At 36.9% G+C, this 27,237-nt stretch overlaps 1 protein-coding gene across 2 annotated transcripts in view; it reads left to right on the forward strand.

Annotated features, from left to right (window-relative positions):
* The window catches only part of FANCI (FA complementation group I), an 86,357-nt gene that overhangs the window by 58,381 nt on the left and 739 nt on the right, over positions 1-27,237 (forward strand). Inside the window, exons 17-36 of one of the 2 annotated variants that reach the window (XM_063088771.1) lie at positions 95-217; positions 4,231-4,299; positions 5,812-5,913; positions 6,870-7,040; positions 7,118-7,239; positions 7,728-7,892; positions 8,849-9,028; positions 12,918-13,084; positions 13,423-13,499; positions 14,793-14,909; positions 17,188-17,239; positions 18,234-18,361; positions 18,455-18,523; positions 18,704-18,797; positions 19,299-19,486; positions 20,533-20,586; positions 20,669-20,728; positions 24,449-24,523; positions 26,274-26,369; positions 26,677-26,784. In XM_063088771.1, coding sequence (XP_062944841.1) covers positions 95-217; positions 4,231-4,299; positions 5,812-5,913; positions 6,870-7,040; positions 7,118-7,239; positions 7,728-7,892; positions 8,849-9,028; positions 12,918-13,084; positions 13,423-13,499; positions 14,793-14,909; positions 17,188-17,239; positions 18,234-18,361; positions 18,455-18,523; positions 18,704-18,797; positions 19,299-19,486; positions 20,533-20,586; positions 20,669-20,728; positions 24,449-24,523; positions 26,274-26,369; positions 26,677-26,784 — 2,217 coding nt within the window. The remainder of the gene's footprint in view (positions 1-94; positions 218-4,230; positions 4,300-5,811; positions 5,914-6,869; positions 7,041-7,117; positions 7,240-7,727; positions 7,893-8,848; positions 9,029-12,917; positions 13,085-13,422; positions 13,500-14,792; positions 14,910-17,187; positions 17,240-18,233; positions 18,362-18,454; positions 18,524-18,703; positions 18,798-19,298; positions 19,487-20,532; positions 20,587-20,668; positions 20,729-24,448; positions 24,524-26,273; positions 26,370-26,676; positions 26,785-27,237) is intronic. The other variant, XM_063088772.1, reaches the window with a different exon arrangement.

Below are 27,237 nucleotides of genomic sequence, written 5' to 3' on the forward strand. Positions count from 1 at the left end.
GGGAAAGCTAAGTCTAGGTTTCTTTGACTAAGACTGTAGGCCTATGAAAATTACTTTGGTAGGTAAGATAGACACGAACTGGCCTCTCTTTCAGGTTCACGTGGATGTTCACAGCCGTTATAATTCTGTCGCCAATGAAACTTTTTGCCTTGAGATCATGGATAGTTTGAGGAGATGCTTAGGCCAGCAAGCTGATGTTCGACTCATGCTTTATGAAGTAAGTTGGAGTGGAAGGAATGTAGCAACACCAACAAATAGTCCTTTTGATTTTAATAATTTTTTTCCTGCTTATAAAAGAGCAGCAGATATGCTCTTATTTGATGCAGTTAGGACCAGTAGGTAATGATGATTAGTCAAGTCAAAAAGTTGCTTAAGGTGAGGAATATATATAATAGATGATACACCTTAAATGTTTTAGAATGTACTGTTAATTTGCCAGTCTTTTGATTTATTTTGGTTGTTCATTTTGTTTTGTTTTTTGAGTATGAGTTTCCCATTTGGGACTCCTTTCTCTCATGCAAACCATACATACCCTTAATTTATTGCCTATAATTTCAAAGTTTTGTTTAATGAAAGTGGCATGAAAACGCTGATACTTCGGGTACAGTTTTAGTGCAGAAACATTTTAGGTGGGTTCAGTTTTTTCCCTAACTTCTTAGAATTGTCTTACCCCTAATTCATCAGAAATTGGTTTTAGAGACTTAATTTTATTAAGTCTTTCCAAAACATTTGACTTAGTTTTTATAAAAACAACTTTTTTTTCTTTTCACTTGGTTTTCAACAGTTTACAGAATGTCTGATTAAATCACATAGTTATAATGACAGTATAGTTAGCAAAAAGAGAGAACAGATTATAACCACTGACCTGTGATTAGCATATAACTCAACTAGTGGGAATGGAAATGTGCAGTCATGGAGGATTCACTACTATTTTTAGCATTTAGTATGCCATATACTTCAGCATACATGTTTCATAGAAGGAATGGAGAGCATTAGATTAGCAAGTAGATTAAGTGGAATTCATTTCAGAGAGCAACTATTAAAATACCTTCATTTGATATCTTAAAATAAACATTTATTGAGCTATAATAGTTGCCAGGCACTGTATTTTTCAGGCTTACTATAGAAAATATGGAGAATACAAAAAAAAAGTTTTTTTAATATTATTGCCAATCTCACCAATAATATATACATATTTATAGAAAATTGGAATTATAAGATTTATATAGCTCTTATCTCTTAACATTATGTTGTAATCATTTTTCCATTTCATTAAATATTCTTTCACAACATTATTTTTAGTGCCAAATAAAGTGTTCTTTTTGGATATGTAATAATTGTCTCATTTTTGGAGCATCTCAGCTGTTTCTGGTTTTTCACTATAAGGGTTGTTGTACCCGAATGTTTGACCACATTGCTGGGTCAGAGATTATAACATTTAAAAGTCTCTTTGCACACCCTGGCAAGCACTGAATTTTTTTTTAATCATTAAAAAAACTTTACTCAACACCATTTTGTGATAAAATCTCTTAGAAACTCTCAGCAAACTAGGATTGGAAGGGAACTTCCTCAACCTAATAAAGGATGTCTATGAAACCTTCATCTAATATAAACAGTGAATAAATAAATGCTTTCCCCTATGATTAGGAACCAGGGTATTTGTTCTCAGTACATTTATTTGACATTGTAGTAGAGATCCTGTTCAGAGCAGTAAGGCAAAACAAAGAAATAAAGGCATGCATATTTAAAAGAAAGAAGTCAAGCTGTCTCGATTCTCATAGAATAAACAATACAAAGAATCTACAGAAAAGTGAGTTTAGTAAGGTTGTGGGATACAAGATCAATAACCATGCAAAAATCAAGTATAGTCCTATATGCTAGCAATGAACAATTAGAAATTGAAGTAAGATAATATTTAAAATTGATTAAAAATGAAATCCTTAAGGATAAATTTAACAAAATGTGTGCCAGAATAAAATTTTTAAAAAGAAAGCAAATTTAAAAAATGCAAGATATTGCAAGATATCTCAAAATATTGCTGAGAGAAATCAAAGAATAAAAAAGTGGAGAGATATGCCATGGTTCACAGATTAGAATGCTCAGTATAATTAATATTTTAAGTCTCAAATAGATTTATGGATTTAATGTAATCCCAACTGAAACCCAGAAGGCTTTTTTTTTTTTTAAGAAATTAAGAAGTTGGTTCTAAAATTTATATGGAATATAAAGGACTCAGAATAATAAAACAATTGAAAAAGTATAAGGTTCATCAGTGGAGTTTTGACAAAGATCCCAAAGTAATTCAATAAGGGAAAGGATGGTGTTTTCAACAAAAGGGGCTGGAACAATTGTTCATTATATTGGGGGTCCTCAAGATCACCTCCAGGTTTTAAAATTTCACTAGAAGAACTCAAAAAACTCAGCATATATTTGTTCTTACACCTAAGATTTATTACACTTCAAGGATACAATGCATAAACAGCAGAGGAAAGAGGTGCATATGATGAAGTCTGGAGGAAACCAGGCTCAAACTTCCAAGAGCCCTCTCCAAGTGGTATTGCATAGGATTCACTTAATTCCTCTAGCATATGAGTTGTGACAACATGTGCAAAGTGTTGTATACTAGGGAAGCTTATCAGAGGCACCCAACGTTTTTATTAGGGCTGGACCCATAGGCACCCTATGCTTAGCATGTACCAGAATTTCAAATTTCCAGGAGAAAAACAGATATTTTGTATAAACCACATTGTACAGTTTAGGCACAGTGAGCCACTCTTATTTAGGGAAAGCTTTGTGTTAGTGTAGGGAACTGTTTATCTGCCAAAAACAAAAGAAAAAAATCTCAAGCCTTATTTAGCTTCAAATTTTTTTGTTTGGCAGCTGGTCAGTACAGGGATCTGGACCCTTGACCTTGTTGTTACAACACCAAGGTCTAACCAGATAAGCTAACTGGCCAACCAGCCCCAGATTTTTTGAAAACATTAACTTGAAATGAGTCATAAACCTAAACCTAATTATTAGGATATTGTTACTTTATTCATCAAAGACTTTGTACATCATTGGTTTGTAAAAGCTTTTTTATCAACACACTTGAAATAATGTGAAAAATCTTTTAAGTATTGATATAAACACTTATTGTCATATTTATTGGAAGTGTATGCCAGATTTCCATTTGATTTTTTTTTATTAGTATGACCCTTTAAGATGTACAGAATTAATAATTTTGGTTATTAAATCTATTGATTTTTGTCCTTCTATCATTTTTATGTGTAGAGTCTGTATCCTTCCAGTGAATATTCACTAATATTTTCTTGTAGTTTTTTTATGCTTTTTTTTTTTTATGTTCGGCTATTTAATTCATTTGGAATTTGTTTTGATATTATATATAAGGAGCTAACTTTTTCTGCCAGATTAGTTGTTCAGACATTATTATCTCCTTTATTTGTACTGTCTATTTCCATTTGTATGCTATTCCTTTATTTTACTGTATATTTTTGTGCCAAAATGAAGTGTCTTTTTATTATCCTTATACATTTGTAAAATATTGTAATGCCTGTTAGGGCTAATCTTCCTTTGTTTCTTTTCTTTAAACAAATTTTTTTTATCAGTTCTCTCTTGCTTTTTCTCATAGATGGACTGTACAACCTCTTTTCTAGGTTTCAAAATGAAAGTTCTCTCGAGGATTTTTTTTTTTTGGCGGCTGGCCGGTACTGGGAATTGAACTGTGACCTTGGTGTTACAAGGCCACACTCTAACCAACTGAGCTAACCGACCAAACTCAGAAATTTTGGATTGGAAAAAATATCATGGTCATTCGTGTTAGGGTGTTTAGGGCCAGGAGGCACTTTGAAACTAAGTGTGAAAAATGTCAAAAGTGTGAAAAAGGGAAGGCTGCTAATATAGGACGAGAGAAAAGAATAGAGGCCTAGGACATCCCTGACTGTGAAGGGGCAGAGTACTCCAAAGTGAGAGTGGCCTGTTGCTTAAAAATTGTGAGGATTATGGTCAGATTGTTAATTCAGTTCTCAGTGATCAGAGATCTCTTTTTAGTTTAGGCAAGTAATCTAAACTTTCTGAATTATTTCTCCCTCTAACAAGTACAGTCTCCATCTTTATCAAAGCACTGAGAATAGGATAAAGAAAGGTAGTGTTATTTTAAAGTTATGATTGTCCAAATCACTAGTATCTCTTTTGAAGGAGCTTCTTTGTTCTCTATTTGATTCCTCTTAGGGGTTCTACGATGTTCTTCGAAGGAACTCTAAGCTGGCTAATTCAATCATGCAGATCCTTCTCTCACAGGTAAACAATATTTTTATGGATACAGGGGAAAGAGATAATGAGACACTGAGAGGGAATTGATGTTTTCCAGACCTTCTAAAATATAAAATAATTCCCAGTTAGTGCACTGGTACATTGTGAACATGCCTGGGGTATGTGGTATAGTTCTGGGTGGTTTTATTTCAGTCACCACTTACCTACCTGCCATATTGCCATCATCTAACAGTTACTTTTTGAGTTAACATTTTACATCCTAAGTCAAGAGGATATTTTGAAGAACCATTTTGTGCAAGGGCTATCAAGCAGCTGTATCTGTTATGTAATTTCTGGAAAAAAGGGATCTGCAGCAAATATAGCAAAATATTTACATCTGTTAAATCTGGGTAACAGATACATGGATATCTGTTAGGTTACTTTCTGTACATTTCAGTTTAAAAATATTTTTAAATTATGAAATATTTCAAAAGACTATCAAGATGAGAAGAATTCAGATGGAGAATATCTTGTGTAAATAAAAACTTTCACTCAACATTTATTCATTAAACATTGATTTAAATCTTTTTTGGTAACAGCTTTATTGAGATATAATTCTACATGCCATACAGTTTTTATTGTTCTCTATCAGAGCATTTCTCTAGATCCCTGGTCCATCATTTTGCTAGAAATGGAAACAAGAGTGTGCTCTCCGTCCCCCCCACCCCCAACCCGCCAAGCCATTGCTATGTGATAGTTCTGCTGAAGAAGCTCCATTTGAAATTAAGTTCTCAGATGTGTGGAAATTATTGGAAGGTCCTATACTATCCATCAAAGGCTTTTCATTGGGCATTGGGCCTGAGCCTATATAAAATTTGTATCCTTTTAGCTATATTGTGTCTTTCAAACTCTAATGATCAACCCATCTACATTAACCCATTTAACAAGACTTGAAAATTTTGTTTGCAGACAGAGCAGTGCTTCCTGATTCAGGTTAATATGCAGACAAATAAAATTCTATGTACTCCAAAAGTAAAAAGGAGAAAAATAGCTAGCTTTTTTTTTCAGCCCTATTATATGCCAATTAGTGTTTGAAGCACTTTACATCTATTGTCATGTTTAATCCTTATACAGCCTTATACATTTATATTAATAATATCTTCATTTTTCAGATGAGGAACCAAAGTATGGATACCTTTATCAAAATCAGTAATAAGTGGTAGTACTGGGATTTTGGACTCAGCCAATTTGACTATAGAACCTATATTCTCAACTACCAAGCTATATTGAAAATGTAGATTGCCTGTACAAGTCTAGGAATTGATGTGAGGAGTATGGTAGAAGTGAAATAGGAATGATGATCCTAATCAGTACAATTCTTAAAGCAAGGGCAAAGGATGTAGGCAAGCCAAAGCAATACAAATTTTGCTGCATTGTTCTTTGGACAGTTGGGAAACATGTCTTAGAAGGCATTTCATTAAAGGAGACATTAACTTGACTAGTTAGCTCATGAAGCTTTTCATGTTTTTATGATGTCTTTTTTTCCCTCACTATATACAGTTAAAACAGTTCTATGAGCCAAAACCTGATCTGCTACCTCCTCTGAAATTTGAAGCTTGTATTCTGACCCAAGGAGATCAGATCTGTCTACAAGAACCACTGGTGAGACTTTTATTCCTCCTATAACCATTATTTTTACTGTTATGGACAAGGTTGATCTTCAGAAGAGATATCTTTCTTTCTCTGTGAAACACTATTCCTGATTCTTCTAAGAATTTTTACTCTTAAATCTTCCCTGCTTACAATTTATGACCCATTATCACCTTGGATCTATTGGTAAGCTATCTGCGTGTTAGCACTTTATTAAATCAAGGCATCTACCACTTCTCCCAAGTAATATCTTATCTCCTGTTTATAAATCTTGAATTATATACAGTAAATAAATATACTTTAGAATGGGGGAAGGGATGTCACCTAGGAGCAGATGAACCCGGGGACCTGCTTTATTAGTCTGGAGGGAGTATATGATTTAGACTGAGTTAGAATTGGCACTCTGTTGAATCATCAGAGGAGCTAGGACAGGTTGATTTTCTATTGTTATCTAGCCTCAGAAAGGGAAGAGAACATAAAAGTTGAAACTTCCCACCCCACATGACTTAGAATTCATGGAAAGGGAAAGCGGGGAGTCTTTCATTTGCCATATCCTGCCTTCATTTGTGTGCCTTCTGTCCCATGAGATGTCCTCAACCTAGATCTAAGATGCTGTGTTAGTCTCCTCTTCAACATAAACCTCTATCTTTAGAATAGCGTCTGGGACTCAAAGGAACTAGAGAGGATTTAACATCATAACCTGGTTCAAGGGGTGTTTGTATCAGACCAGATAAAGCACATCTAATGTTGCATTCTGAGGCGTCTGCTACTTATAAGGCCAATTCCTTTGAGAAAGGTTTAGAGAACAGTGCCTTTGTTAGTTCAATTAATTTTTTTCAGTTTTGTTAATTCAGGGGACTTAATTTGTGATGCTAGTGAATAGTGTACTTTAGCCTTATAAATAAGAATTATTTGCTGATTATGAACACTCAAGAATAATTTACTTAATTACTTATTTTCTTCTACAGGATCATCTGTTGTGTTGTATTCAGCATTGTTTGGCCTGGTATAAGAGTAAAGTGATCTCCCTACAGCAGGGAGATGAGGAGGAAGAAGAGGGATTCTACCAAGACCTAGATGATATGTTGGAGTCTATTACTAATAGAATGATTAAGAGTGAGCTGGAAGACTTTGAACTGGTAATTGCCGAGTCTTCAGCTGTATTGAATAATGGGGTTTTTTAGTAGCTTCCTAATTTAGATCTTGTATCTTTTAGGATAAATCAACAGATTTTTCCCAGAGCACTGATATTGGCATCAAAAATAATATCTGTGCTTTTCTTGTGATGGGAGTTTGTGAGGTTCTAATAGAATACAATTTCTCGATAAGTAATTTCAGGTAAGGTATTGCTATGATTCCACTTGTAGTTTTTTTTTTTAAAAACTATCAATATGCTAGGCACTAAATAGACCACAGACTATGATTGTATCTCTTAAATGGACATCTAGCCTAAGACCAAACTATGTTCTTTCCACTGGAGAACAATGAAGCATATGCCAGTCAGGCCTGTGAATGTTGTCCCTCCAGAAAGTTTTTATTTATTCAAAGTACCCCAGATCCTGAACTCTAGAATTTCTTATTTTAATAGATAAATTTTGATTGGTAGTCTTATTAGACTTTTGTGCTCTTCATTGTTTGGTGTAAACAAGGGAGTGGAAAAAAAAAAAACCTAGATAGATTGATATGACCTGGGAGTGCTATGTTAATGAAGGTCCATTCATTTTTAATGTTTAAAGACGCATTGTGATTTCTTTATTACTGTATGTAAAAGTGAACCTTGATATACTGATATTTGTCCTTGATGGTCTCTTTTTCCTTTTATACAGTAAGAGTAAGTTTGAGGAGGTTCTGAGCTTATTTATGTGTTACAAGAAACTCTCTGACATCCTTAACGAAAAAGCTGGTAAAGGCAAAAATAAAATGGCCAACAAAACAAATGATAGTTTTTTGTCCATGAAATTTGTGTCTGATCTTCTCACTGCCCTTTTCAGGTAAGGTTCAATTAGAGTGCTTAAAGACAGCAGCTCATGCCAGTAAATCCAGACTTTGGGAAACATTATGGGGTAAAGAGGAAAAAATTATATGAAGGGGGAACCTATAGTTTAAAGAAACTTAAAAGATAGCTGACATAGCAACCAATGCAACAAGGAGAATTTGTTTGGATCCTGATGTAAACAAATCAATTGTAAGAAAGAGGGAGGGATAGAAAATTGGAGAAATTTAAACATGTTTAATGTGTGATTATATTAAGGAATTATTGATTTTTAAAATGTGAAAAAAATAAGAATAAGATATTATATACAAAAATAAACAAAAATAAATAAAAACAGAATTTAAGCCAAGTAGATGAGGGGAAAAAAAAAAGAAAGCAGCTCAGTGAAGATGGTAACACCTACTCAGGTTCACTTGTATACCTAGTTTGGATTCACAATTCTTAACGTATATACAGTAAAAAACTGGTTAGGCAATTTTAATTGTCTTGGAATGAAGGCCAGACAATCCTAGGTTGGCGCTTTAAAGAAGTACCTTGAATTATTAAAGGAAAAATCAGAAACAGTGGACCAGTGATTGAAAAGATAGGGATAAATTCCAACAGGGTGTTGTAAGTAGAATCTACCTTAAGTAACTTGAACACAATAACAGATAAAAAGGGAAGAAAAAAACTGAATTAAAAAAACAAAGGGACAACAATAATAAAAAAGCTAAAGAAAGACTAAGACTGACTTAAATTTTATCAAATTAAAGGATTTGGGGAGGGGGAGAAAATGAGATAACACTAAGAATGATGATTGTAAAAGGGCAGCTATGGCAGTGACTCTGGCATGGGCTGCCTAAAGAGTATGCCATTCAGAGCTTCTGGGATGCTGCTGTTCTGAACAGTCCCTAGAAAGCTTAATTTCAGATTCCAATAGCAATAGAGGACTCTCTTTTTTTCCTCTCTTTGCAGGGATAGTACCCAAAGCCATGAAGAGAGTCTGTCTGTTCTCAGGTCCAGCAATGAGTTTATGCGCTATGCAGTGAATGTAGCTGTGCAGAAAATGCAGCAGTTAAAGGAAACTGGGCATGTGAGTGGTCCTGACGGCCAAAACCCAGACAAAATCTTTCAGAACATCTGTGACATAACTCGGTAAGCTATGCCGGCCCTCAGAAACCTGTTCCACTTGCTGTGGAGTCTCCAGGAGAGGAAATTGGGGGTGGAGGAGGAAGGCAGTTTAAGATTGGGTATGCCTGAAGAGCAAAAGTGCAGTACTGATATTAGGTCTTTTTTCTAGTCCTGCTTTGATGTGGGTTGTTAATCATATATAAAATGTTATTCTGTTACCAGGAAGAGAGAGGAGTATTACATAATGATTAAATGATTCATCAAGTAGACATAACAATTCTAAATGTGTGTATACCTGGCAATAGTGTCAAAATAGTTGAAGCAAAAACCAATAGAAGGAAAAATAGATAAGCTCTTAATTATTAATCAATTCTGTCTCAGTAATAAACAGAACTAGTAGATAGAAAATTAGGAAGGATGTACAAGACCTGAACAACACTGTCCTCTAGCTTGACTTAATTGACATTTATAGAACACTCAACAACAGCTTCAAAATACAGTCTTTTCATGTGCACATGGTACATTCACCAAGGTGGATCATATTTTGGGCCATGAGACAAACTCAACAAATTTAAAAAATACAAATCAGTATTTTCTCTGACCACAACAGAATTAAACAAGAAGACAATTACATACACACAAAAAGAAAGAATAACTGATATCTGGGTAATTCTCATATACTGGAAATTATATGTACCTCTATAAATAACCCATAGTTAAAGAGAAAGTCATAAGGGAAATGAAACAATATTTTGAAGAAAACAGAATATACAAGCATATCAAAATGTATATGATCCAGCTGAAGCACTGTTTAGGTAGAAATTTATAGCAGGTGTTGATAAAAAAATCTCAAGCCTCTTGGTTAGAGCATGATGTTATTAACATCAAGGTTAAAGGGTCTGGATCCCCATACCAACCAGCCACCAAAAAAAAAAAATCTCGTCTCAAATATATGTTTTCACATTAAGAAAGCAGAAAAAGAACAAATTAAAATAAGTAAGCAGAAGGAAGGAAATAGTAAAGACAAATGCAGAATTATTGAAGATGAAAATAGGAAAACAGAGAAAATGAAAGAAAGCAAGTTATGTGAAAACATTAAATTTAATAAACCTTAGCCAGATTAAGTAGGAAAAGGTAGAAGACACAGATATAAATATCAGAAATGAGGAAGAGGGGACTCACTACTGACCCTACAGACATTAAAAAATCAATAATAGAACATTGATTTATGCCAATAAATTTAATAAGTAAAATGGACAAGTTTTTGACAGCTCATTCAAGTATAGGTAACCTAAGTAATCCTGTTTCTATAAAAGAAATTGAATTTGTGGTTCAGAATTTTCTCTCAGAACTCCAGACCTAGATCTCTTTCAGTGGTAAGTTCTACCAAACATTTAAGAAGTAATACCAATTCTTTGCAAACTCTTTCAGAAAATAGAAGAGAGAGAGCATGTTTTAGCCCATTTAATGAGGCCAGTATTACCACGATACCAGACCCAGACAAAGACATTAAAAGAAAACAGACCAATTTATCTCATGAATATATAGATACAAAAAATATTAGAAAATTCAGTCCAACTATTTATGAGAAAGATAATATATCAGATAGGTGGGATTTTTTTCAGGAATGCAACATTGGTTCAAGATTTGTAAGTCAACCAATGTGTAGTTCAAATATCCATAGACTAAAGGATAAAACCATATGATCATCTCAATAGATGAGAAAATCAGAATTCAACATTAATTCATGATAAAATATTTCAGCAAACCAGGAATAAAAGAGATCGTTCTCTATTTGATAAGGGGAGTCTACAAAAAACCTGCAGTTAACATCATACTTAATGATGAAAGATTGAGTATTTTCCTCTCTTTGCTGTCACCACTACTATTCTACATCATACTAGGGCTCCTAACCAGTGCAGCAAGGCAGGAAAAGAAACAAAATGCATCCAGATTTAGAAGGAAGAAATAACACTGTCTTTATTTGCAGACAGTGTAATTGTCTGTGTATGAAATTCCAAAGAATAAACAAAAGCTACTAGATCTATTAAGTAAGTTTAACAAGGTTTCAGGATATGAAGTCAGTATTAAAAAATTGTATTTTTATTTACATAGCAGTGAACAATTGGAAATTGAAATTCAAAAAACAGTACCATTTATAGTAGCACCACAAAACATGAACTGCTTAGTGATAAATACAACAAATGTGCAAGATTTGTATGATGAAAACTACAAAACATTAATGAGAAAAATCATAGAAGACCCAGGTAAATGGAAAGATATACAGGGTCCATGGATGGAAGAGTAAATATTATCAAGATGTGAATTCTCAAATTGATCTATAGATTTAACTCAATCAAAATCCCATCAGACTTTATCCTAAGAATTGACAAGATGATTCTAAAATTTATGGGGAAAAGTAATGGACCTAGAATAACTAAAACAAGTTTGAAATAAAAAAACAGAAAGGACTCACTGCCTGATTTTAGGTCTTTATACAGCTGCTATGTTTAAGACAGTGTGGTATTGGCAGAATCAGTGGAACAGAATAGATAGTTCAGAAGTAGACCCACACAAATACAAGGGTTCTTCAAAAGTTTGTGGAAAAATGGAATTAAAAGATAATATGAATCCTTCCACGAACTTTTTGAAGTATCCTCAATGGTCATTTGACTTTTGACAAATGTACCAAGGTAATTCAATGACTAAAGTCATGTCAACAAATAGTTTAAGAACAATTGAATGCCCACATACACACAAAAATGAGCCTTTATCCATTTCTCACACCATATTCAAAAATTAACTTAAAATGTATTAGAGACTTAAATATAAAACCAAAATTATAAAATTTCTAGAAGAAAACGTAAGAAATATCTTGTGACCCCATTTTAGGCAAAGATTTTATAGATATAACGCCAAAAGCACAGTCCATAAAATAAATTTTTTTTTAACTGCTCTCTGGAAAACACTGAAGTAAATGAAAAGATAAGCCACAGAATTTGGGGAAAATATGCAAAACACATGTCTGATGAATGATTGGTAAGCAGAGTATGTAAAGAACTATAATTTATTAATAAGAAAGCAACCAAATCTAAAAATGGGTAAAATATTTGGACACCACCAAAGCACACAAAAAGATAGTTAACATAATTAGTCACTAGGTAAATGCAGATTAAAACCGTAATGAGATGTCATCAAACACTTGCCTAAAATTGAAAAGACTGACCAGACCAAAATGTTGTCATGAATGTAATGTGGAAGAATTTGAACTCTTAGATAATATTGGTGGGAATGTAAAATGGTGCAACTACTTTGGAAAACAGTTTGACAGTTTCTTTAAAAGTTAAGTACACACCTGTACAATCTTCGCATGCCACTCTTATTTACTCAAAAGAAATGAAAGCAGCGTCCATATAAAGGCTTGTACAAAAATGTTCATAGCAGCTTTATTTGTAATATCAAAATCTGGAAACCACCTAAATGTTTATCAACAGATAGATGTATAAACTGGTGAATGGATGAACTACCTACATTCATACAATGGAATACTGCTCAGCAATAAAATGGTACAGTCTACTAATACAGGCAACAAGATAGGTGAATCTCAAAGCATATGCTAGGTTAATGAAGCCAGACTCAAAAGGCTACATATTGAATGATACCATTTTTATATGATATTTTATAAAAAGTAAAACCATAGGGACAGAAATCACATCATTAGTTGCTTAGAAATGGGAGAGAAGTGACTACCAAAGAGCACAAGGGAACTTTCGGGGTGATGGAAATATGAATTGTGGGGAAATTACACAATTGTGTAAGTTTTTAAAAATTAATAGAACTGTTTACCTACAGGGCATGAAGTTTTCTGTATATAATTTTACTTCAATTAACTTGTCACTTTCCCTCACTTCAGGGTCTTACTATGGAGGTACACTTCAATTCCTACTTCAGTGGAAGAGTCAGGAAAGAAAGAGAAAGGAAAAAGCATCTCACTGTTGTGCTTGGAGGGTTTGCAGAAGATATTCAGTGCCGTGCAACAGTTCTATCAGCCCAAGATTCAGCAGTTTCTCAGGGCTCTGGGTGGGTATTTCAATATGGATAAATTGACTTGATTTGGATTTCTCCTCTTTAACCAAACCCCTTGGTTCTATTTGTTAACCTACTAGAGGACACCTGAGAGCAGTCCTGATGTTGCTAAGGAGTGACATCTAGTGGATTGAGGATTGGCACTTAATGGATTACATTTAACCACAAATACTGACTGGATAGTGGAATATAGTGTTAAGAAATTGGAAAATTTTAGAAAAAACATTTAAATCTACCTCCACACTTTTTTGGCTTCCTAAAATTGTTAGCTATTAAAAGTTCAGAAAATATGAGTCCATATCAAAGAAGACAGAGTTCTTTTCCATTCCTAGATGTCACAGATAAGGAAGGAGAAGATGCAGACGTCAGTGTTACTCAAAGAGCAGCATTCCAGATTCGGCAGTTTCAGGTGAGAAGCCTTGGAAAGTTGCTGTAGAGGCCTGAGGGTCCTTGTAAAGGGACTGTGTTAGCAGGGGCAGTTGGTAAGACTTACCACTGGCAGACACTGGGTAAGTAGGACAAGAATTTTTTCTGGATCATCCAAGCAACAGGACATAGATGTTAGAATGGAAGATAATGCTTTTAAAAGGATCCTAGTGAGGATGTGTGTTTAGCCACACTAACCTGCAGAACTCATTGCCTCTAAGAATCACTGGGTTGACATAAAGAGACAGCCAGGAGCCCTTTAAGGCATGGAGTTCATGTTTTTGTTTTTGAGTCCGTGGTATAATTTGGCTTTGTCTTTAAGACTGCATAAAGAGGGAATAATAAAACTGTCCCGCGCTACCGTCTCGCCAGCAAGAACGACGCGGCACACAAAGGATCCTTCTGCAGATAAGCTTTAATGCCTCTTGAGAGGAAGAGCATAAGCTTGCTAAAAATGGAGACCCCGAGCGAGGGGAGCCGTGCCCCTTATATAGAGACAGTCCCTCGCCTAGGACGTGTTCCCATCTGATTGGCGGTCGTGCATCAGCCCAGATGACGCCACGGGAGAGGCAGAGACTAGAGGTGGGGAAATTCCCAGCACATGCGCTCTAGACTTATTTTTGCCGATTGTCAGTGTCGCCGGCGCCATCTTGTAATGGCGATTACGGTGTGACGTGGGCAGCTCCCCACATAAAACTTATTGTTTCTATCCAATAGTTGTCAAAATATCAGGATGTTCTATCACAGAGGATTTCTTTATTTAACAAATAACTTTAAAATTTCTACTATGTGCCAGGAATGGTTCTAGGTGCTAGGGATATAGCAGGGAATAAAAGAGACAAAAATTCCTATCCTCGTGGAGCTTGCATTGTAGTGGGGAGAGACTGACAAATAATAAAATTTGTAGTATTTCAGGTAACAGGAAAGTTGTATAGGAAATACTGGGTTTGGGCATGGTCTAAACCTGAGGTCAATGGATGGGCTCCAAGGAGCTGTGAACCACCAGAAATTGGGTGCCCAGTTCATTCCCAGTGATCATTTGGCATGGGGTTGGAGGACAAAGGATCCGTAGTTTTCAGGAGAATTCTCAAAGAGGCTTATGGTTGAAAACAGGAAACTGCTGTTCAGTCCAGGTTTATTTTCAGATATTATCCTCTTGGAATTTTGGTAGCTTCTAATTCTTTCTGTCCCAGTCTTTGGAATCTCTAACTAGATGTCTTTTCTCCCTGATAGGAACATATCTGCTAATGTTTCTGTGTATACTTTCCTTTCTCAGAGGTCCTTGTTGAATTTACTTAGCATCCAAGAGGACGATTTTAATAGCAAAGAAGCTCTCCTACTAGTAACTGTTCTCTCCAGCTTGTCCAAGCTACTGGAGCCCTCCTCTCCTCAGGTATAGTACTACTCATTCAATCCCATTTAGCATCCCTCAGAAGGCAAGCATTATTGCATTGTAAGACTTTATATCTAAATATCCTCTTGAAGTCTAGATTATTTTAAATAATACATTTAAATTACACCTGAGTTAATATAGACCTATAAGATGTATCCTTTTCTACATAGCATTTCTACCATAACATACTTACATGCAGCCATACAGGACAAGAACATAGTGCTTTTGTTTGTTTGCCAATGTCAAGGGTAAACTATAAACACTACAGAAAAAATCTTATGTTTATTTTTGGTGCCTTCAACCTTCTTAACCTGTGTTCTTTCCCACTATTGGTGTTTCACCTTCTTTTCTAAGAAAAAAGTATGTTAATTATGAAGAAGGTAGTTGACATTTAGCAGTTGGCTTTCTCAGCAAAGTTACCTGGCACTGAGTTTGGGAGGAATTTAACAAAATATGGTTAAGTCAGAAAGTATGACTACAGTCCCAAAGCAGAAATAACTCTGCAGAGATGTGTTTTATGTTTATAGTGTAGGTGTGCACACATATACGTAGAATTGTGCACCCACATGAGCATTCACACATATATAGAATAAGATAAAGGCCACATTTTATAGGTCTGTTCCATTCAGGAGTAATTTTCCTGTAGGATGATAAAGAGCATCCCTAGGAGACCAGGTCTGTATGCTCCTACCACATCTACTTCCTGATCTGTGAGGAAGACAACTTGAAGCCCTAGCGTATAAGGCTTCTTATGTGAGCCCATGCCTCAGGAAGAGCTAGTCTCTGGGAGACTGTAGTGTGGGAGTATTATTGTGTTTGACCATTGCAGAGCAGACCTGATTTCCAGTTGTCCTAGTTCCAGATCAGCCCAAAAAGTAACTTTTGCTGCTCACTTTATCCTAGCTCCAAACAACTCACCCCCACTTTACTTTCATCACTTCATTCTTTCATACTGCTACTTTTGCTGCAAAGAGGAAAGGACTGGGAAAGAAACAGAGACGGAGAACTGGGGTGGGGGGAAGTTTGGGGGAAAATTAATGGATTTAGAAAAGCTAACATATACAGGAAAATCTTTTAATGTACTTTTCACCACCTACCTCTTCTCCCTTAACTTCAGGTAGTCTCTCTAAAATTTTTTGTTTGTTTTGTTTTGTTTTTTGCAAGTCAAGTGAAGCAGTGGGAGTGGAAAAGGAACAAAGAAATCTGTAACTGGTTGTAAACACCACTGCACTTAGACCCACCTCTTTAAAATTTTTTTAATTAAAGTTTGAATGGGTCATAAAGTCTTATGATTTGAAAACCAGAAATTACCAAAAGATTTACAGGAAATGGTCTTCCTCTATCCATGTCCTCTATCTATTCAGTTCCTCCTCTCCCCAAATAAATAAACACCTTTAGTTTCTTGTGTATCCTGTAAGAGTTTCTTTATTCCTGTATAAGCAAATACAAACATACATTCTTATTCCTGACCCTACCCCTCTTCACACAAAACCTTGTCCTGCATCCTGCTTATTTCATTTAACACTGTATTCTGGAGATCTTTTAATATCAATTCATAGAGAGCTTTCAGTTAGCGTCTTTGGTTACCTTTTTCTTCCAACAGATCAAAATTAAATTCTTATTAGTCCTTTGCACTTAATTGTACTGCATTTCAGTGCCTTTGTAGCTGAAAGCCTGTTCCAAAGAACTACTGAAGAAGAAAGTTGAGTATGTGTCTGGTGATGCATATCCCTGCTATCCCAAGACTTAAGTCCCTTTCACCTATCTAAGAAAATTCTGGGTTTTTTTGTTTGTTTTGCCTCTTTTATTCCCTCCCCCAACCTCCTTTGGCCTCTGCCTCTTGTCTCCTAAAAGCTAATTCTGCTATCCTTATGGCCAGGATCTTCCTCTCCCACACCTTTGTTAGCCTAACATTTTTAAAGATGTCTTATGGAGAATGTGAGGGCTTGGGAAGAAAAAGAAGGAGCTTATAGCTCTAGACCACCATGGTAGGGACAGAGCAAGCTCAGGTGCAAGGACTCAGACCCAGCACAGGACCTTTGGCCTTTAATAAGGACACAGACATTGAGAATTAAATCATACACTGTATTAATCATTAATACTCATAATTTTGGACTTCTTTTTATGCCGTTCATAGTAGATTACCACTTTAGATCTAGGTCCATGTTTTGGCAAGTGATTTACTTAGATTTGGAAAGGTCTAGGACTCTTCTGTTCTGACAACACCTAGATCTATCTTTGGCATATTTCTTTAATATCTGAATGATCTCTTATTTAGTTCGTGCAGATGTTATCCTGGACATCTAAGATTTGCAAGGAAAACAGCCAGGGTAAGTTTCCTGCCATGTTTCCTAAAGGCTTTATATAACACCATCATCACCAAATAGCATTTAGAAAAGAAAAGGTATTCCTGTTATACATTCACCAGAGTGGCCAAAATGAAAAAGATACATAATACTTGTACCAAGTGTTGGACCTCTTATTCACTGCTGGTGGTCGTATAAATTGGTAAAAACCACTCCGGAAAATCATTTGACAGTATCTAACTACTAAAATTAAATAATACCTGTCACCCAGCCATTCCACTCCCAACAGAAATATGTAGAATTCTCATAGCAGGACTTTTTTTTTTTTTTTTGGTCTCGTTTTGTGACCGGCTGCACCGCCCTCAGCCAGGGAGCACACCGGCCATTATTATATAGGATCCGAACCCGCGGCGGGAGCGCTGCTGCACTCCCAGTGCCGCACTCTCCCCAGTGCGCCACGGGGTCGGCCCAGCAGGACTATTTTAATAGTTAAAAACAACCCTAAATGTTCATCAGCAATAGAATAAAGGAATTGTGATGTGTTCACACAGTGGAATACTATACAATGAGAATGAACAAACTATACCTGTACATGTCAACATGGATCTCACACATAATGTGGAACAAAAGAAGCGAGACACAAGAAAGAGTACTTACTGTGTGATTCCATTTAGATAAAGTTCAAAATCAGACAAAACGAATCTCATGTTAGAAGTCAGGGTAGCAGTTTCCTTGGTGGGGCGAGTTAGGCAGGAGGGGATTTCAAGGGTTCTGGTAATGTACTTCATCAGGATACTGGATACACAGTGATTTTGACTAATAATGGGAAGTATCTGCCTTCTTTGGGCACATGAGTAAAAGGGCTCCATCACGAGAGAACTGCTTAGTTGCAATATGTGCAGCACTGGGAATGCTGTGCCTGGGACGTGATGAGCAGCATATTATGGTTAGGTACACACCTGAAGGACATGACTGGGTAATAACTTAGCTTTTAATTTTCTTTTCTTCCTACTCCTAGAGGATGCTTCGTTTTGCAAGAGCTTGATGAACTTGCTCTTTAGCCTGCATGTTTTGTGTAAGAGTCCTGTCACTCTGCTGCGTGACTTGTCCCAGGATATCCATGGGCAGCTGGGAGACATAGACCAGGTACTATAGTGAGCCTTCAACACCCTTTGTGGAGATAGAGATCAAGGAAACAGCCTTATTTCCATTAGGTCTCACCTCTCTTTCCCTCTCCAGGATGTGGAGGTAGAGAAAACAAACCACTTTGCAATGGTGAATTTGAGAACAGCTGCCCCCACTGTCTGTGTAAGTGTTGATTCAAGCCATGGCAAATAGCCTTGTCATTCCTTCTGTACTATTCCACTTGAAGACTAAATTGTAGTGGCTTGTGTCCTCAAGCCTGTAACCTACCTGTAGGTGACCATGGTTATATGACCCCAGCTGCTGTGTGTAGTGAACCATGCCAGGCATTCTTTTCTTTCACAGTTACTTGTTCTGAGTCAGGCTGAGAAGGTGCTAGAAGAAGTAGACTGGCTGATCACCAAGCTTAAGGGACAAGTGAGCCAAGAAACGCTATTAGGTAAGAAAAGTTCAAGTGAGATTCCAGGAGTTGTGACAAGAAGACACTCAACCAAAATCCAAATTGGACTCCTGTATAAAAGTGGAGCCCCAGAGCTAAATTTCTTATTTGTTTGTTTTTGAACTACATTTCTGATGTGATGAAAGAAGTAGAAGTTAGTGTGGCTTATGACAGCATGATTATTGGTTTGCTGTTCATAATGAATACATATTTTCAACACAGACTTTGTAGTTAGTGGTATTTAGTTGACTTTTATTTTTTTTAAAAGATGACCGGTAAGGGGATCTTAACCCTTGACTTCGTGTTGTCAGCACCACGCTCTCTAAAGTGAGCTAACCAGCCGTCCCTATATGAGATCCGAACCCGTGGCCTTGGTGTTATCAGCACCACATTCTCCCAAGTGAGCCACGGGCCGGCCCCTTTAGTTGACTTTTAAATCTCCTTTACTCTTAACTGGAAAATAACACTGGTTTTGAATGTGCCAATTTTATTTCCCTTCAGAAGAGGCCTCTTCTCAGGCAACCCCACCAAATCATCCCGCTGAGAAAGCCATCATCATTCAACTGGGAACTCTGCTTACATTTTTCCACGAGCTGGTGCAGACAGCTCTGCCATCAGGCAGTTGTGTAGATACCTTGTTGAGGGACCTGTGCAAAATGTACACCATCCTTACAGCACTTGTCAGATATGTGAGTATCTGAGAGACAATCAGGTCTCCACTATTCTATCCTGGATAACCAGGGGAAGAGTCTGGGGCAGCAGCCCTCTGCTGAATGCCCCTGATTAGAGCTCTTGCCTATATCTTTGCAAGTCGTGGGTTCATTTTAGTTTGATCAGTAGGTGGCAGGCATCTCCACAGGCCAGGGGAAAACAGTTGATGACAGAATTCTAAATCTGCTTTTGGAGACCCTTATTTTCTTCGCATGTTAGTATGTGGCACCTGATTAAGATCAAATGCCTCTTACAAACGCCTCTGAAGGCTTAATCTAAACTATAACTACAAAATTAAAGTTGAATCCATGTTGCACAAAAAATTATACCATTTCTAACAAATCTGAGCACTAAAAAGATGTTTATTTCTTTTTTCATTCCTTTAACAAGTAGATGTTAAGTGCCGTACAGGTCAGGTATTAGGTAGGAAAGTTGACTATTTTTTTTAAATACAAGGCATACTGTCCTCTTATTGAGTTTAAGTTAATGTTTCTTAGTATATGTTATGAAACTCTTACCTTGCACTTGCAGTATTTTGGTCCTCAGTAGATTCAGAGGGTCATGGAAACTCAGTAGCTTAGTACTGATTCTAGCAATGATCCATATTAAATACTTTAGAAAGGCATAAACAACCCAAGAAAGATGTAGACCATCCCATGGTGTACCCAAACAGCAATGTGGCCATCTCTGAGCACATGCAGCCTTAGCTACATGATGTGGCTACTAAGCTGCTATAGTGGAAATACTGAGAGCTAGCCTCTTTTCTTTATAGGCATTTTTAAAAGGAAACACAGTAAAATCATTGGTTTTCTAGATGAGGAACTATCAGCCTACAGGATTTTAAAGTAATGAGCTGAGCAAGTCAGGAATAGAAACCCTTCACTGTCTGGGAAGCTTTGGAGCATTGGAGGAGGGGGAAAAGGAAGCCTTATGTCTTGGCTTCTCTATGAATTTTTCTTTTCTCTCTCCAGTCATAGTGATGAGTCACACTCCATAGGTTCTCTGCAAAATCTTTTGTTTTTAGTATCTCCAGGTGTGTCGGAGCGCCAGAGGAATTCCAAAAAATATGGAAAAGCTGGTGAGTTGAGAATGCCTTTCCTAGGAATGGTTGGAGCATTTTACTGCTACAGTTAAATTGGTTTCCTTCTCCTTTGCTGCAGGTGAAGCTGTCTGGTTCTCATCTGACCCCCCTGTGTTATTGTTTCATTTCTTATGTACAGGTAAGTGATTCAGAGGCAGTACCAAAATAGATGTTAAAGAAAGGACTTCATATGTTTCCAGGGGACTTCTTGGTCACCCAAGCTGAGTGTGTATAAAGTTTCTTCCCTACTTACCATAAGCCAGAGGTGCCCATCTGAGACCAAGCCAAGGCTTGGGGACTTTGTAACAAGGAAGTCTTTATTCATACAAAGAAAATCATTTTAATTTGGAGAAAGCAAGCATTTGATGTTGTGTTTGGAGCAGGGAAGAGCAAGCATGCTTGGGTCAATGACTTAGTTTACTTAGGAGTGATTGAAAGTCCATGCAATTAGGTATCCTTTCATAATGAGTAAAGTAGCAGCAAACATATGAAGAAGGGCTGAGATCATATGGCAAAGTAATGTGAGTGAGAGCAGCAGCACTTTCAGGGAGGTAAAGGGAATATGGGCTTTTTCTGTCATTTGTCCAAAACCCTTTTCTTCCTCTAAATTAATAAAGTAATGGGCTCTCTCAGGGATTGAAGAAATTTTAAGTGTCATCTGGTCCTAAATATCATCAGATTCTTACAGTCTCCCTTACTGTTTGCTTAAACCAGGGTTTTTTTAACCTTGCCACTGATATGTTGGGCTAGATAATGCTTTGTTGTGGGCTCTGTTCTGTGCATTTTAGGATGTTTAGCAGCATTCCTGGCCTCTACCTACCAGGTGCCAGTAGCAGTCTCCCCCCCCCCCCCCCCCGCCCACCAGTTGTGACAACCAAAAATATCTCCAGAAATTGTAAGAGTCCTTAAGGGACAAAATCTCTTCTGGTTGAGAACCACTGGCTTAAACAAATGAAGTGATGGGAGACTTACTGTCTACTAAGGCCAGTTAGTCACCCCAATAAGTATATCACAGGGCTGTTATGATCTCTGAAGAATCAAAGAGAAGGGGTCCACTAAGTGTCAATCTTGGCCAAGACTCCAGAACCAGTTATTAAAGCAATGAATTGTGACCACTTTGGTAGTGATGCTTTGTTTTTTGCCACTGCATCATTTACAGGTGCAACGTCCTGCTATCAGTAACTTCCCTCATTATGTGTATTAAGGGCACCTCCTGTTCTCCCCTTGAGAATCAGTGACCAAGTGGCCTGTCATCTGGGTTTAGCTGAAGGAGTTCTGTTGATATTTGAGGCTCTTTATCACCTTGCCTTTTTACCAGTTTTGTGATCTGGACCAGGAATTGATCTTCCATTTTCTGTTTCCAGCCAGCCAGTCTATAACTTACTTTCATCAAGCTATACTTCTGATCCTATCCTTTTATCTCATCCAAATGCTTGCAGGCATGCTTTCTCAAACCTCATGCTTATGAATTTTCATTTGGGTGCTTTTCTCTCAAATTTGTTGTCTATTTATAGGATATATCCCTCCATTCCTAAATCCAGGTTTGGAGTCCCCCCCATCTCCAAGTAAGTCTTAACGATGCCTATATGACCACATTTCACAAAGTATCCTGTACAGACTAAGACAGCTCTCAAAAAAAGCAGGGGGGGGGGATTCTGTGAGAAATATTAATATTCCTCATCTTAGAAATTCATGGTGTCCATTAGCATAATAAAGGTGCCGAGAGGTCTAACAGTATGTTCGTTAGTAGTTTCCAGATCTATTCAAGAACATCTGTATTTTTAATAACAAACATTACTATCTGGCAGAATAGCATTCCATAAAGTATAGCTTGGCAAACACTACTGTTAGACCATATTTACTACCCTTGTTATGATCCAAAGGTCACTTTATGTATTCATTTTATTAGAACAGCTAATGTTTAGGGAATCCTTACCTTGTGCCTGCTGTGGTAAGCTCTTTTTATGCATCACTTCATTCATCCTCACTACTTTTTGATCAGTAGTTACCCCAGATAAGAGATGAGAAAAGATTAGAGAGGTTAATTGAAATGCCCAAGAACAGACAGCTAGTAAGAGGCAGGCCTGAGACTTGAACCTAGTTAGATTCTGCAACAGGGGTCAGCAAACTTTTTCTGTAAAGGACCAAATAGTAAATGCTTTAGGCTTTGCAGGGCATATACTGTGTCACTCAGCACTGCTGTTGTAATATAAAAGCAGCCATAGAATATATACAAATAAATGAGCTTGGTTGTGTTCTAATGAAACTTTATTCTCAAAGAGACATTGGGCCATATTTACCCTGTGAGCTATAGTTTGCTAACCCCTGCTCTAGAACTACACCTGATATTTTTTGACATGTAAAATGGTGGAGATTTTGGGGTTTTTGTATTTCTGACCTCATTCTCAAGCATCTGAATGTGAATCACCAGGAACCTCCTAGACTGCTATTCTTTTTCCCAATTTATATAAAAATCAATTTCATTTATTCTCTGGGATTTTTCCCCTTTACTATCCATATTTGATTTAAAGACTTACTGACAAATCAGCTGATATGCAGGCAAACATTTTTCTGTCTTTGTGAGATATACTTAATGAGTGGCCCTGGGCAAGAGCCCATGGTTCTGTTAACTCTAGCCCTTACCTAGAAATGGGGGCTGCATTTGCTACATCTCTCAATGAGGTATTACTCTCTTATAGCCCCTTCTTTTTTGCTCTACCACCATAGATCTCAATGGGAAGAAAACAATTGCTCCAAAACCCTTAGGATCCTGCCTAGAATTGTACACCTTTTAAAAGATGCTCTTCTGGCTCTAATTTTCATCTTGTTTGAATCAGTAGGAATGGACAGTAGACAGGGTTGATTTAGGGATTTTCAATAGAGACCTGCCTTGGATACAACCTCTGGAAAGAAAGGGGGGAAAAATACAAAAAAAAAAAAAAAAAAGCCACCTCTGGAAAGATGGCTCATTTGGTCAGGTGAGGTCTATCTATGGCTGCTTTCCTTAATAGGGCTTCACCCTCCACCATCCTCTACCCTGCCTTCCACAGCCACAAATAGATTTCTTCATATCAGCCCCTCTGGAATCTCTACTATTCCTTATTTTCCAGAACATGGCATGTGGAACAAGCCTCCTGTCTCTTATGGTTCCAGTGGTATATCTTTGCATTTTCAGGTCTGTTTTTTCATTCTTTTACTTGTCCCTATGGAACATGGTATGTTCCTTTCCTAGAAGGTACAAAACTCCCTTTTAGGTAAAAGCTTCCTACGTTTTATGTATCTCACACTTGGGTGGTTTTTCTTCCTAGTATTTCCTGACTCAGGTCTTGACTCTCTTTAGTCTTATCCAAATCCTGTAGTTCTTCATTCTTTTTCTTTATTAGTCCTTTCTTTCTCTCCAAATAGAGAAGTGTTTCTATGACCCTTTAAACCCATCTTGAGCATGATGAACACAATGCACATAAGATACATCTGGTGGTTGCCTCTACGTGGACAACTGCAGACCCCTGGAACAGCATTCTCACCTTTATGCAACCCTTTTAGCCAGCTGCCCAAAATGCCTATTCCTGCTACCACCTTAACAGTCCCCATTTTAACCATCATTTTGTACCTCACCAGTCCCTTGGCTGGCCTAGTACAGTAACAATTAGTCCTGCCCTCAATTTCCATGTGCTGGCTCCAAGAGCAAGAGATTGTAAACCTCCCCCCCTCAAAAAAAGGAAAATAAAAAAAAAACATGTAAGGATTATAAAGCATCACAAAATTTTTCCCATCTTCCACTATTTTAAAATTAACCACTAGCCTGCTAGCTTTATAGGAAAATCTTCAGGAATAAGAAAATATGTTTTTATTTCTTTAGAATAAGAAGAGTAAGATCCTAAAGTATACAGGAGAGAAGAAAAAGGAGAAAACTGCTGCTGTTGCCACAACCATGGTAAGCTGATACTGATTAAAATATGGTTGCTGGTGAACCTTGAAAACATTAGTTAAGTGGAAGAAACCAGTCACAAAAAGACTATATGTTGTATGATCCCATTTATATGAAATGTCCAGAACAGGCAAATCTAAAAAGACAGAAAGTAGTGGTTACCTAGAGCTTGGGTGGGTTAGGGAAGTGGGGAAACTGGAGTGACAGCTAAAAATGATATGGGATTTCTTTTGTGGGTGATGAAAATGTTATAAAATTGATTGTGGTGATGGTTATAGAACCCTGTGAATGTACTAAGAAAAACCCACTGAACTGTATGTTGTGAGTGGGTGAACTGTATGTTATGTGAATTATATCAAAGTTGTTACCAAAATGTGTGTGTATATATGTGTATTTATTCATATATACACACACACATACATACATACATATATATGGTTGCTTTTCAAATCATGGATTTTATGATCAGATGGAACATCTTATTTTTCCTCTAAACATGTTTTATTTAGAAATCACAAGAAAATCTTGATCTGAAAATAAAAATAGTGAAACAGTAATAGTGAAATAGCTTAGGATACCTATTATAAGTTTTAGAAAAACTTGGTAAGTGCAAAATGTGCTCCCTAAAGGATCTGTAAAAGTTGATGAGGGTGCAGGAAAGTGGGTACACTGCAGGCAAAACCAAAAATTATTACAAGTTGAGTATCCCTTATGCAAAATGCTTGGGACTAAAAGTGTTTTGGATTTTGGGTTTTTTTTGGATTTGGGAACATTAATGAATATTTGACCAGTTGAACTTCCAAAATGGTCCAATGAACATTTCCTTTGAGCATCAGGTAAATGCTCAAAAAGTTTCAGTTTTTCACATTAGGAAATGTTCAACTTGTACAACCTCTCAAGGGGAAAATTTGGCAATAACTACTGAATTTTAGGAGATATGTACACTCACTCTGTACAATTCTACTTTAAGGATATAGAAATTTTAAAGGCCTGTGTACAAAATAGTCATAGCAACATTGTTTATGAAAGTGAAATATTAGAAACAACTAAGAGATCCATAAATAGAGGACTGGCCAAGTAGGTTATAGTACATTTATAGTGGAGAATATTGTGTAGACTTTTAAAAAAATACAAATCCAAACATTTAGCAATAGAATTATCTCCAAGATAATGTTTAAAAAGATGAGAACAACTAGGCCGGCCCGTGGCTCACTCGGTAGAGTGTGGTGCTGATAAAAAGATGAGAACAATGTTCTCATTTGTGGGTTTCAAAAATATATAAACGCAAATATGTACATAAGAAACATTTGGAAGGATCCACAAATTATAGTTCACATTGGGGAAATAGATATACTAGTATAATCCCAGCAGTGAAAACTCATGTGCAGACTAGAAAAAGGAAAGAGAGCTAGTGCCACAGTGGGCTCATTGTTTTAAGAATATTAAGTTAGAAAGGCAACTAAATTTCTGCAAATAGTCCTGCCCTCATCAGCCAGTCTCTAGATAACAACAAATACTTAGAAATTATAAGTGGAAAGAACCAGTACAATAATCTCTATTGACATTTGGGTCCTTTGAGATTGAAGTGCCAAAAATCTTAAGAGTACTACTATATATAAGTAAAATTGCATTTGATTGAGAGACAACCTAGTTTTCCCCCAAAGCTATGTGCAGTTGTGCTAGTGACAGCTTTAGAGGGAAAACTTCAAAACCATTGAACCTGAAATTCAAGTCACCTTATCTTCTTTGCCCTTAGGCCAAAGTCCTTCGGGAAACCAAGCCAATACCTAACCTCATTTTCGCCATTGAACAGTATGAAAAATTTCTCATCCACCTTTCTAAGAGGTCCAAGGTAAACATACTTTCTTATTTTTTACCATTTCCATTTACCCTGTTGAGGGGATCTAGCAAACTAATGCAGCATAACTACAGTCGGGGGAAAAATTGAACTACGATCCATCTCTGTTTCTTTGCTATTTCTGCTTCGATGGCCTGAATCCAAACATGTAGGAAACTGATTGAAAAACAGGTCAAGTGGGTGTGTGCTTACTTTAAGTAGGAACTAAAGGATTTGTCAGAGGTACACTAAAAATGGTTTAAGCTGTCCTAGTAGGACCTGTGAGTAGGAAAATGCTCCCATGCTTACAATTCTGTCACAGGTGAACTTGATGCAGCACATGAAGCTCAGCACCTCACGAGACTTTAAGATCAAAGGAAACATCCTGGACACGGTTCTTCGAGAGGATGGGGAGGATGAAAATGAAGAGGTTGGTGCCTGCTTCTTCCTGGAGCACATCAAGCCCCAACCACTCTTCTTAGCTGGTTGTTAGGATAGTAGCCTATCTGGGAGCAGCCACAGATTAGTGGAAGGGCAACAACCAACACACACAGAAAGGGCTGAAAGGTAGATGAAAGCTAAGGATTCTCAAGAGAAGGGTTGTAAACTTTGAACCATACAAAAATCCCATGCAGTTGCCCAGACTTGTATACATTTTTGGTAGACATTATTGGGAACAGGGTGGTGACAAAACAATGTCTTGCTATGGGTCCTCTTTCCCTATTATCTTTTGAACCATTGGACAGCAACCAGCTACAGCATTCTGACTCAAACCAGTTTACTTCCTCTTATTACCATGCCCTCATTCAAAGTAGGGCCACTCTGATTTGAGTAAGCCTTCCTTCAATTCATATCGGTTTTGTATCCTCTTTTCCCCTCTGGT

The sequence above is a fragment of the Cynocephalus volans genome, chromosome 3, assembly GCF_027409185.1.
Source record: "Cynocephalus volans isolate mCynVol1 chromosome 3, mCynVol1.pri, whole genome shotgun sequence".
Lineage (NCBI taxonomy): Eukaryota > Metazoa > Chordata > Mammalia > Dermoptera > Cynocephalidae > Cynocephalus > Cynocephalus volans.